Here is a 12,800-nt window from a genome sequence, read left to right on the forward strand (position 1 = left end):
CTTAATTTAAAAAAAATGAACGTCGAGAGGTTAAGGCATATCTATGGATACCCTTATTTTTGGCTGACGGGCGAAGTCCGCAGTGTGGACCGCCCCAAGGGGCGGAAAAGGGTGGTCAGTGGGTCAGCCCGAGCCGCGTGACCTGGGGGCGTGGACCCCGAACGCACCAGGAAACCGCTACCCGAGATCTGATTTTCTCTCACCCCGATCTGTGCTCTCCTTTGGGTTTTCAAAACCCGCGCATCCAGGGAGAGGGAATTGGAGATAGGAGCTTCGACCCCGAGGTTGGGCCGACGCCCTATGCGGCGACGAACGGCGTGGACCTGAGAGCGTTCGGTGGCCCCCAGCCGCCTGCGGACCCTTCCGTCTCGTCATGGCGAGATTATGGGTCGGCCTGGCAGGCGCTGGCTTCTTTCTTGCATTACTGGTTTTGCATTCGCGTTTTTGTGGCTCACCGGTGAGTTGAGCAGAGAAGACGTGTCGGGTGTGTGGACGGCACCGTTGAGAGGCGACGCCGCTGTTGGGTGGAGGTGGCGGGCCCTGGCTCCCGCACTGGCTTGTCTCAAAACCCCCACCCGGGCCGAACTGCCGACGCCCTTCTTTGTCTCTTCGGGTTTAAAAGTTTGTATATGATGCATCGCCGTTTCTCTGTGTTCTTTCTTTCCCCAGACCCCACTACGTCTCCAAATAATTTGCAGGTTTGTATTGTGGCCCCCTTGGTCTTTCGACGTATAAACCCATCCCCCAATCATTTCTGTCCAGCAGCCCCAACACCTCTGTATCAGGTGTCAAGGCATGCTTAAAAATAAACATTTATTGGGGCGCTTGGGTGGCTCAGTCGGTTGAGCGTCCGACTTCGGCTCAGGTCATGATCTCATGGTCCGTGAGTTCCAGCCCCGCGTCGGGCTCTGTGCTGATGGCTCAGAGCCTGGAGCCTGGAGCCTGTTTCAGATTCTGTGTCTCCCTCTCTCTCTGACCCTCCCCCGTTCATGCTCTGTCTCTCTCTGTCTCAAAAATAAATAAACGTTAAAAAAAAATTTTTTTTAAATAAACATTTATTTATTTATTTATTTAACCTAGAGAGTGAACTGAATCTTAATCTTCTGGGTTTTTTTTTTTTTTTTTTTTTAAGGTTTTAAGGAAATTTGCTTTTCAAGTTTCCTGGACAACCAAGGAAATTCTTTACCGGCTGGATGTGGGATGGCCTAATCGTCCAGAATACTTTACTGGAACAACATTTTGTGTTGCAATTGACTCCCTCAGCGGATTGGTTTACGTAGCCCAGGTTAGTAAAATGGGATTAAAAAAAAAAAATTATGAATACAAAGGAAACAGCTTCTTGATTTGCTGCACTAAGTAACCATGTATGTTTACATTACGGTAATCGTGAAATTTGGTTTTTTTGGATTGGTTTTGAGTAAATATTTTGGTTTTGAATGTAATAGTTAATACTGTTAGGTTTTGAAGATGGTTTTTTTAAACATTATTAATTTCTCGATTAACCTTTAATTGTTGTTTCTCTCTACCAAAATAAAGATTACTTTCTAAAAAATAATCTTATCTAAGCAGTTATTTTTATATACCTTCAGAGAGGGGATAACATCCCAAAGGTATTAGTGTTCACAGAGGATGGATATTTCCTACGATCCTGGAATTACACAGTTGACACACCTCATGGTATATTTGCAGCCAGTACACTACATGAACAGTCTGTCTGGATCACGGATGTAGGAAGTGGTATGTGTAGTAATATCTATTAAATTGTCTTGCTAGAAATCATATTTTTGCCCATGTTCTTGCTTGTATGCTTTAAAATCAAGAGTTGCTAAATATAATTTCTTTAATGACTTATGAAATCACTTCTTTCTAAAAATCTTTGTATTGTACTTCCGTAGAGTCAAGACATTTAACAAGAAGGCTACCGTTGTGATTTTTCCACTAACTTGTCAAGGGACTTTTCCTCTTTGTAGCGCCATTTGTGAGACTATACTTTCAGGGATCCTTTTTTATAGTTTTTAAAACATCAGCTGCTCCTCCCAGGTTAAATGTAAACCTCTTGTGTGAAGCCACGGAACTAACAATCTCTGAGAGTTAGTAAAATCCCTGTCTCATTTTCCTTTACCAGTTCTCTTTCAAAAGAGATGGTGCTAAGAAACCAGAACTGCTTTGTTGCCCAAAATGCAAGATTTGCAGAAACTGCTGGTGTTAATGTTTCTGAAATCCTACCTACTGCAGCATGTCTGAAATTTTCCTTCCAAAAAACATTTTTAGTAGAGTATGTTGTAAATCAAGCACAGTTGAATTTATAGCTGTGAATGGTTTAATAGATAACTGTTTCCGTATTATTGTGGCTTAAGACAAGATAGTACCAGAGATGACTTGTGATTATAATTTCAGGATCTCAAGAATGAATGGGATCATAAAGACAGTATTTCTAGATAACCTGGCATTATGTCAGGATCTCAGGAATGAATGGGATCATAAAGACAGTGTTTCTAGTATTCTTTGGCCCAGTTACATTCATGGCTTGAAGGACATCCTGTTTCTTCACTTCTGGCTAGTTCAGATGCCATTTTGGAATTAGTGAACTCTCAGTTTTTGTTAGAAGTGCTGTTACCATTTGTTCTCAGAACCCAAGAGATTTCTGAGCTTCAGCTGATAATCCATTCATTTCAAAATGTAGTTTGGATTGTAAGATTTTGGTTAAAAAAAAATCTAGACTGCATCTGATTTCATTGTAATACTGTAATGAAATATGGCTCTTTTCTCTCTTTTTTTCAGAATTTACTGTTAAAAGCCTTTAGTTTTTCATTTATTCCATTCATGTGATCCTTTTTTATAAAATACTTCATTGATTCCCACAAATAAAAAGAACACACATGACCTCTTCATTCTTTCCATTATAGCTGGGTTTTTTTCATGCACAAATATGGAGACACTTTATATTCCTTCCCATTTTTTGAAGAAATACATTCCTTTAATAAAAATATGGCTGTAAATGAGCCTATAAAAAAAAAAAAAAACCCACAAGAATGTTTTCCACTGGTATTCTGTGTCCTTTGCCAATTTTTTAGGAACTTTGAAGGTTGCATTCTGTAATAATATTATGTTCTCTTATTATTGCTACAAACTAACTCAAGCTTTCAAATGAGGCATAATAATAAATACACTTTTTAAGTTAGAATTGTAATGCAAGTTTGATTCACTTTATTTCCAGTAAGCTCAGTGTATCCGATTTATCTTTTGAATGCCTAACAGTTAGTTTGGTCTTGGTATGCCTTCAAATTGATTTCTCTTAACTACTTTATGGTTTTTTCCTATCTGTTAATACTTTATATTTTTGCTTGTAAGGAATTTCCACTCAAAGAAGTCTTGATGTAAGTGAAAGGATATGATACTAACAGTTTGGGAAGATTTATTCCCTTCTTAGGAAAAAACTGTTAATGGGTTGAATTTGAACTTGTTTCCACTAGGAGAAAGGGTAGTTTTAAAATCTGTATTATAGTGCACTTTTTGTTGACCTACTAAAATTTGAGCGCATATGATTGAAATAATGATTTTCAAATATAAGTTCCTTTTCCAGTTCCTTTTTGGTTTCTTTTTGCAAGGAATGCTCCTTCAAGGTTGTATTTATGATAAAAAAGAAAATGACCTACCTATGATTTAGCATCACAAGCTTCCTGTATAAGGAGCCAATTGTTTTGGTTTGATTTACTTGAATTTAGAATCTACTTATTTAGGAGTACCTGAGATTTTAACTCATAATAAGTTTGGTTGAAACTAATGAAGAAGCTCAATTAACTGTTTAATTCTAGTACATTTTTGCTCTGCTTACTTGAAAAACGTGAATGTTTGGACAGTGGTTGTATTTGTGAAGTGTGTGTGTTTATCTTTATAGGATCCTATGGTCATACTATTAAAAAATACAATTCCTTTGGTGATCTTGTTCAAGTGTTGGGTACCCCAGGCAAGAAAGGCACTGGTTTGACTCCCCTACAGTTTGATAACCCCGCAGAATTGTATGTAGACGACACAGGAGATATTTACATCGTGGATGGAGATGGAGGATTGAATAACAGATTGATCAAATTGTCCCAAGGTACCTGGCTTAGCTTTGCATGGCATTGTAAGAATGCTATTCAGTAAGTTGCATTGCTTTAGTTTGCTTGATACTTGGTAAATATCATAACTGTTGCATGTTGTATATGAAGCTGTGTGTAAAGGGCTCAAGTGAGCTGTGTGGGATGGCCAATAATAAATGGTGCTGATGATAGGCTTGCTTAATTCTCAAAAGGTAGGCGTTTGCTTTGAATGAAACTGGAAGCACTTTGGGGATTTATAGTGGGCTCAAGAAGTAAGTGGTTATCCTATCCAGTTCAGAATAAGGAGATTGGGAACCTGACATCCCAGAGCTGAGGTATCCTTCAGTTTGATCGGCTAAAGTTTGTGTTTGTATTTTACTGTTGTTGTGTCCTCAGTAGTATTCTAGGTGCAGGTCTATTTCAGATGAAACCGTTAAATGGTACTCTGCGGTATTGATAAAGCAAAATGGGACTAGGAGGAGAAACTTCTGTTGACTGGAGAAGTAGGGCCAGGGTTCCTAAAAGAAGTAGTTCTTGAACTACGCTGATTTTGGTGGGAGGAGAAGGGAGATGGGAGGAACGTTCACAAGCTCCATCACACAAGGTCTACAGGTGGTAATTAGCACGTGTTCCAGGAAAGGAGCTTAGGATGTAATTTTTGAATAGTAGAAAGTACGATTTGGGATGTTGAAGGCTTATCGAAGAATTTTGAAGCCATAATTTTGCCTTTAAAATGTCTGAGCTTTTTTAGTGGGAAGGTGATGTTACAGAAGCAGTGTTTCCAATAGACACTGTACCGAGATATATTTGCAGTAAGCGCTGTCATTGGGACACGACATAAACCCCTACATGGAAGCTGTGTAGTCAGCTTATCACCCAGTAACTGAGTTTGGTTGGTGATAGTTAAAGGGAGGTGACGTAGGGATAAAGCAAGGCTCAAAAAATTCTATGAAAGAAACAACCAAACTCAGGAGACAGATTGAATGGCTGTGATAAAAAAAAGTTGCCACAGGGGCACCTGGGTCGCTCGGTCGGTTAAGCATCTGACTTCGGCTCAGGTCACGATCTCGAGGTTTATGAGTTTGAGCCCTTTTGGGGCTGCTGCTGTCAGCACAGAGCCCACTTTGGATCCTCTGTCCACCTCTTCTCCGCCCCTCCCCCACTTGCGCTTGTGCACTCTCTCCTCCTCTCTCTCTCAAAACTAAATATCTTTTTTAAAAAATCGCCACAAACTAAATGGCTTAAATGGAAATGTTTTCTCTCGTAGTTTTGGAATCCAGAAGTCTGAATCTAATGGGCAGGCCATGCTCCCTCTAATGGCACGAGAGGAGAATCCCTCTTTGCCTCTCCGGCTTCCCGTGGCTCCAGACATTCCTTGGCTTGGGGCAGCATATCTCCAGTCTCTGCCTCTGTCTTCAGATGGCTTTCTTTTCTGTGTGTGTCTGTGTCTCAAATCTCCCTCTCCTTTCTCTTACAAGGACACTAGTCATTGGATTTAGGGTCCACCCTAAATCTAGGATCATCTCTTCACAAGATCCCTAACTTCATTATATCTCCAAGATTCTGTGTCCAATAAAGTCACATTTACAGATACAGGAGTACCTGTGACTCGGGCTTGGGCATATCTCTAGGGGTAGAGGTAATAGGGGTAGAGGTAATAAAGGAGACAGAATATAAAAACAATGTGAATTTTTAAGCTCAGAGGAATTGTAATACCAAATAACCGATTAGTTAGGAAGGGGTATCAGTTTGAGGGAGATGTTGACATGAATCACAGCAGTGGTTTTGAGTGATAAAAGATTGAAGTGGAGATAGTCATTAAAGAAGTCGATTAATTGCTTGAAACAGAGAAGGAATTTTTTTTTTCTGGTAAAGCATAAGAATTAAAGTGGTATACAAACAGAAAGCCAGTAAAGCATAATCAATTGGAGGTATAATTGAATAGTTTGTTTGCAACTTAAGACATAAAATATAACATGCAAATGTGTCAGGTATTCTATATGTTGCTCTGACCAACTAACTGTGTTTACCACCGTCCAGATTTTATGATACTTTGGCTGCATGGAGAACGGGGGACAGGGCCTGCCAAGTTCAACATACCTCACAGCGTTACAGTTGATTCGGCTGGTCGGGTAAAAAATACACTCTCGTTGTATCTGGAACTGTGTATCTAAATGTGTGTGTGTGTGTGTGTGTTGGTGTATGGGCCTATATATATATATATATATATATATATATATATATATATGGATCTTGGTGCACATGTGTGTTTCTGGACGTATAAATTACGTATGAATGTTTGTGGTTGTGTGTATCTGGGTATGTCTGGGCAGTTCCTTTGGGGCTGGGTATACCCACGTACTCTTACAAATGTTTGGGTCCCATACTGGAGAGAGTTCCCCAAATATTTAAAAATGAACAAAATAGATTTTCTATGTCACTTAAAGGTAGAAGGAACAAATAAAGGAGTAGAACATAAGTAACCTGAAGAAGAAATGAGTCACCCTCCCACTAAGAAAACTACGATGTGTTTGAATATATTTTTAACTTTAGAATTAAATTCATTCTAGAATATGTTGACCAAAAGGGAGAAGGGAGAGGTTAACCTTGGAAGCTTGAAAACAAGAGCCACCTTGGCAAGCTCTGTTCTCACTAGCTCCAGTGTGGGGAACAGAACACTTTAACTGACGCATTTCAACCCATTTCTTTTTTCCCACCCGTCTCTTTTGCACACCGTTAAGCATACATACCACTTCTTTGGGGTTACTTTCTCAAAACCAAACCCCACCCAAAATGTTACCTTAGCTTTTCCTGTTTTCCTATAGTGGCCTGTACTTCCCCCATTATAGTAACTGTCACACTATCGTATCAATTAACTGTCTCCCTTGACAGAGTGTAGGCTGTATGAGGGCACGTACTGAGTCTCTTTTGCTTTATATCTGGGCGTCTGGCACATACTGGTCATCTTATATGTAACTGAAGTGACTAAAGGACTTACTACACACACAATAGATGCATCAGACAATCTTGGCTTCATACCGTTAGAAATTTAATCCGTTTCCACTTCTGGCCCTGTGTTTAGCATGCAACCTTCTGATTGTGATTTGACTTCCTGTGTAGACAAAATGAGAATATTTTAATCATAAAATCTTCAGGTAGTTCTCAGTGTAGATAGGAAGATAACTGAACATGTGAATTTTGTCTGTAAATGGGGAGCTAGAAAGTTGGAATTCTGGTTTTAAACACATTACCCTGCTGAGCCTGGTTAACTTCTCCCTTTGTGGGATAAGAACAAGATCACGTTTCTGAGCAGGCAAGACTTAGACCCTGGTAAATTCTCCACAGTGATAAGTGCCCTTTTGAGAGGCTTTGGAGAACATTTGATGGACATCCTCTGGCATTACTGAATGATGAGAAATGAGAATGTTCATGTCCGCACACTTGTGTTTTAACCACAGTCATGCTGTTCTGAACGTTTTACGTGATTGACTCAGTCGTCATCCAAGCCTATGTGAAAAGTTCATTAGGTCCAGAGGTAAACTTGCCGGTGTTTCTTAAACAAGATTTCTCAGATTTTGTTCAGTAGGAAAGATAACGCTAACAATCTAAAGTCTTATTCAGTCTTACGACCTAAACTGTATTTCTTCCTTGGTCACTCATCTAAGACAGTAATCCCAAAATCTTTAAGGAAATCCATCCTTACTAAAGAATCACGAATCAGGAAAAGGTCTTGAGAAATTGCCTTACATAGAGATCAACAACCTCTCTAAAGTGAAACAGTTTATTTGTGTCTTATTGTAGATGAATTTAGTGGCTACTGAAACTCAAACATACTGACAAATACATAGTTAGGGTTACCTTGAAGAAACAGTCCCTGAATCCACAAACCCAAGATCCTGAAAGGAGAAGGTGGTAGAGGTCAGTGGGGCAGGCCCATAGTTCCAGTCCAGTGTTACATACCCCTCTATAATCCTAGCTGCATGTCCTAAAGTGATTTCGCTGTATGTATGCTGTAGGTTGCATGTATCAGATATAGTACACGAGATGCCATTTAACGTGAATCTACTCTCCTGTTTTATGACAGTAGTTTCCTTAGTAACTCATACCAGCCTATAGCAAAACGGAATTAAACCTGTCATTAGCCTACTGTCATTCTTAAAAGTTACTGAAGTCTTCTAAGCTTCCTCTTCCAGTGGGTTGGCACTTTGGACATGCCTTGCTAAATAGCAGGTGGATGTTTAGTGGTACTGCAATAGGAATGAATACCCTAGCCTGGGCTCCTGAGGAACAAGGCTGTGTTTCTTTCTTTTTGTCTTCTAACCTAGCCCTGGAACTGGCAGGGTGGCAGTACTCAGCCGGAAGGTGAATGCCTGTGAGAGGAACGGATGAATTCTGTCCCTCCTCAGTGTTGCTCATGTTCCGCATCATGATGGAGGACTCCGGTTTTCTTGTTATTCGGGTGCTTGGTAGAGCGGGCAGAGTACTGTGTGTGGGCTTTGAGTTGAGACAGGTGGCCTAAAGCGGCTCTCCCACGTATTGGAAGCTCACTTCAAACAAGGGATTTAAACTTTCTGAACTTTAATTTCCTGTCTGAAGATAGGGCTTACCTTCTTTGAGGCCCTCTGAGAACCGCATGAGATGATGTATGGGAAACTAGTAGAAATAAACATCCATCCCGCCCCTCTCCCTTTTTGTTTTCTCATTATATGTGGATCTTTTCCAAAAAACATCTTTTTGCTTTCTCAGGTATGGGTTGCTGACCGAGGAAATAAAAGAATTCAAGTATTTGATAAAGACACTGGGGAGTGGTTAGGAGCATGGAATAATTGTTTCACAGAAGAGGGACCTTCTTCAGTCAGGTAACGTTTTGCTTTTTTTTTTTTTTTTTTTAATGCTTTTTTTAAATCTGATTTATGTTTGCTTCTCTGAAGAGCTAGCTGAAACGTTAAAATATTATTTTCAGAAGGTGGAAAAGGAACAGAAACAAGTTTGCAGAGAATACGTAACCATATTTCAGATCCCAAGCAGAGGAAGAAAAGCAGTTAAAGTCCCAGTGCACTGTGGGGTCGGGGTGTCAGATAACATATGCTGGACCTCCTACAGCTTTCACCCTCAGGGTACATGTGGTGAATTTTTAAACGTAAAACGAAAATAGAAATCTGGAGTCTGTAGTGTCAGCCTAGCACCGACTCTCCTGTCCATTAGTTTCATTTTGTGTGGTTCTTGCGTATTACTTTTTGTGTTGTTCAAGCTATTCTTTGGCTACATCTACCTTCACAAATCTTTATTCCCTCATAAGCAGAATTAGACAAACTTCAATTCTCCTCGAAAGCAACCTTCAGCAAGTATAGGTGCCTATTGTTGTTAAGCGTTGTAGGGGAGAAAAATGTTGAAGAAGTCAACATTTATACTGATCTTGCATACATTTATTCTGTAAAATGTCTCTGTCCTTAGATTTACTCCTGACGGGAAGTACGTGATCGTAGCCCAGCTGAATCTCAGCAGGGTCTTACTGGTGGCCGCACCCCCAGTGGGAAGCATTGGCAACTGTTCCGTGATCAACACAATCCAACTAGCAGACCAGGTTTTACCTCATCTCTTAGATGTCAGCGGGAAGACTGGAGCCATCTATGTAGCAGAAATCGGAGCAAAGCAAGTGCAAAAATATGTCCCAGTGGAGGGCTATTTTCCTTCGTTCACACATTCATAATGTTTCTTTTCCCGGAGATGTTTCAAGTGGAAGTTCAGATTCTCAAATTCATTGTCCTGTCCTTACAAATAACGTTCAGGCACCAGTATTTGTTTCTTTATTTTCCCATGATCTAGTGATGAGAAGAATTTGTTCTTATATCCTTCAGAACCATATGTTTTGTTGCTGTTCTCATGACTTAGTTTTACTTGTAAGTGCATAAGGCTATTTTAACGAAGGAAATGTAATTCTAAAAAATGGGATCTGAAAGAGGGACTAAGACCATAAGGTAGGTATTTGCCCAGGTAGACTAATCCTCCCTGGGAGGAAGAGGGAAAGGAATAAAAATGGGTTTTGCAGGATATATTGAACTTCATGTGAAGGACTACAAACCTCCAGTTTGTTCACCTTATACAAAATGTACCTTTTGAGCGATTAAGTCAGATGGGCTCTTGATCAATGAGTACCCACGGGATGCTAGCTCCTAAAGATTCAGAGAGGAAGAATCAGGACTTACCTGTGTGAGCCTGTTCAGTAGCATCTAGTCCAGTGGGAGACAAGTGTGCAAACTGATACAAGCGTGTCAGCAGGCCTCAAGCGTGTCTTGTAGGAACATTACATCTGACTGAGAGAATCCTGGAGATTTTGCGGGGAAAGTCCATTCGAGCTCCCAACTGGAGAAACCAAAGAGGGGAAAACAAGGTGGTCCACATGGACAAGCTGTAAAAAGTTACAGACTTGCTGAGAACCCTGATAGGCTTTCTTTTAAAAGCCCAGCTTGGCCTGGGTCCTTCAGCTGTAAGATACTTCGTCTCAACCTCTAAATGTAGGAATAAAACAGCAGGCATTTAAGCACTTTACTGAAAGGGATCTTTACAAGTACTAACTGGGATGTTTTTTAATTAAAGGTACGACTGAAAATAGGGCCCTTCATTCCTTTTTTCCTCCTTCCCTCCCTCCCGACCTCCCTCCCTTCCTTATCTTCTTTTTTTAAAACATGAACTCAGTTCATTCCTAACATCTGTCTACCTCAAAGAAGTTTTAGAATTGTATATATGGGGATCTGTTAAGGTGAATAATTTCTTAGCTTTCTATTTCTACGTCTCTCTACCCTTTGGTCTGAATACCAGATGAAAGACCATCTTTTCGGTTCTAGTTTATTCTAGGTTCTGTTCAGACCTCGCCGTATGATGATGTCAACTCATTCGTCCCCTTCTTCTTGTATTCACCTCCCTCCTTATCCCGGACTTGCACTGTAAATCGTGTAGCATGTGAGAAATCTTGAGCTGACTTTCCTCGTCACCCATTGTAGCTGCCGTCTGTTTTCCAGACCTCAAGGAATTCACACTATTTTGATGCTCGGATCATATCTTGACACAGTTAGAAAGTTAAATCTACCAACAGGAAACTGTCCTGTGTTCCGAGGCCTTTGATAAGTGTGTTTGTGCCACTGACCAAGCTGTATGATCTTCAGTGAGTCTTCTTGGTTTTTCTCCTTAGTAAAATGGGAGCATCATTTCCTCCCTCCTTCAGAAATGCTGCAAGGATCAGCTGTACGACAGATACAAATGTGCCCTTTGAAATCTAAGCTCCCAGGGCATTCGAGGCAGAAATTCTTAAACAGAGATCCTTCCAGCTGCTTAATTTACCTGATAGCAACTATCCAGTTTGCCTTAATTTTGCGTTGAGTGCTGTTTTCAAAACCTGTCGTCGTGAACTTTATGCAGCTTAGCAAATACAGTAAATTTATTTGGATAGAAGGAAGTGATTTGAGAGTTTTGTTTTGTTTTGTTTTGTTTTTAAGCCAGGACAAGAAGTGCAAATACCTCTTGGAAGGAATACAGGTTAGGTAAACTGATCTTGTCATTTTAAAAATGTTATAGTTAACTTTGTTTTATGCCAGTTTCTTATAAAACTTGTTGAAAGTATTGTTGCCATATATCTTGCTTAAAGTGTTTATTAGCATACTTGTAATCGTAGTATTTCACTTTTTTCCTTTGGGTTAATTGGTTAAATGATTGAGAGAATGTGTTGTATTTTGACTAAAGAATACGAATTAAACTTTTGGAAAGAAAAGGCAGTATTATCTGGCTCTCTAATGTTTGATTTTATTGTTATAAAAGCAGTTTTAGAACTTCTTATTCTGTTAAAGAATTTCAGCCATCCTGATAGCACAAGTTGGCACTGAGAGAATACCCTTCATTCACGTGTAAAGTATAGGCTAGATCTCCCAGAGGGGGAGATTACTTTTCTAAATTAGGAAACCGAAGACTGTATCTTCCCTAACCCCTATTAGAACATCGGGTCTCTATGATGGAATTATTTGTCCGCAGAGGCAGCCTGTGTGAAATCAAGAGGGTAAACTAAGAAGACCCATATAATTTGTGCTTCGGTCACTTACCAGGTCAAAAGACCGCTTCAAGCATTGCGGTCGTCAGGCTAAATAAAGGCAGTCAAGTCCCAACTTTTGTTCTGCATTTGTTGATTTTGAACACTGGATTTTAAAACAGGGTACGTTGGATAGCCCGCACTGCAACTGGAAACTGCCAGATTTTTGCTCCTTTGACTCACCAAAATAAGTCTGTTGGAATCAAGAAGAAAAAAAAAAGTATCCTAAATGTATGACTTTCTTTTACTCTTTAAAATTTCAGCGATAATCACATAAAAAAAACCTTTAAAGAAAGAGATTCATTTATTCAACAAAAACGTGAAAGCGCAGATGTGCGAAGGCTCTCAGGCAGGTGTCCTCTGCCCTCGCCCTCGCAGTTGGCCATCTACTGGAGAGAAGTTTCCTTTCAGTTCACCCTGGGAGGTGCCTTCCTTGCACTGGTGGTGTCTTACGTTCTTGGTACAAGAGAGGGCGGTAGAGTCCTGCTTACAAGCATTTCTTGAAACCGGAAGTGGATTTTCATCTTTATACTTTGACTTTTTTAACAATTGAGGTAAACCATACTTTTTTTTCTTTAGCTTGTGTATCTTGAGGAAATTAGCTTGTAGGTGACATCCTTTCCAAGGATTATTGGGATATT

General features: G+C 40.1%; 1 protein-coding gene across 3 annotated transcripts; it reads left to right on the forward strand.

Annotated features, from left to right (window-relative positions):
* Positions 1-142: 142 nt before the first annotated feature.
* On the forward strand, positions 143-11,851 carry NHLRC3 (NHL repeat containing 3). 3 transcript variants are annotated; one of them, XM_043577774.1, is made up of 8 exons: positions 163-457; positions 670-698; positions 1,133-1,285; positions 1,590-1,737; positions 3,953-4,099; positions 6,123-6,214; positions 8,829-8,941; positions 9,537-11,851. In XM_043577774.1, exons 1-8 carry the CDS (start codon positions 385-387, stop codon positions 9,790-9,792), a joined length of 1,011 nt encoding a protein of 336 aa, XP_043433709.1. In that variant the 5' UTR covers positions 163-384; the 3' UTR covers positions 9,793-11,851. The 3 variants fall into 3 exon arrangements, with proteins under 3 accessions (XP_043433701.1, XP_043433709.1, XP_043433694.1); XM_043577759.1 differs by having other exon boundaries at positions 166-457; positions 3,899-4,099; XM_043577766.1 differs by lacking the exon at positions 670-698 and having other exon boundaries at positions 143-457; positions 3,899-4,099.
* Positions 11,852-12,800: the final 949 nt, after the last annotated feature.

The sequence above is a fragment of the Prionailurus bengalensis genome, chromosome A1 (assembly GCF_016509475.1).
Source record: "Prionailurus bengalensis isolate Pbe53 chromosome A1, Fcat_Pben_1.1_paternal_pri, whole genome shotgun sequence".
NCBI classification, from domain to species: Eukaryota; Metazoa; Chordata; class Mammalia; order Carnivora; family Felidae; genus Prionailurus; species Prionailurus bengalensis.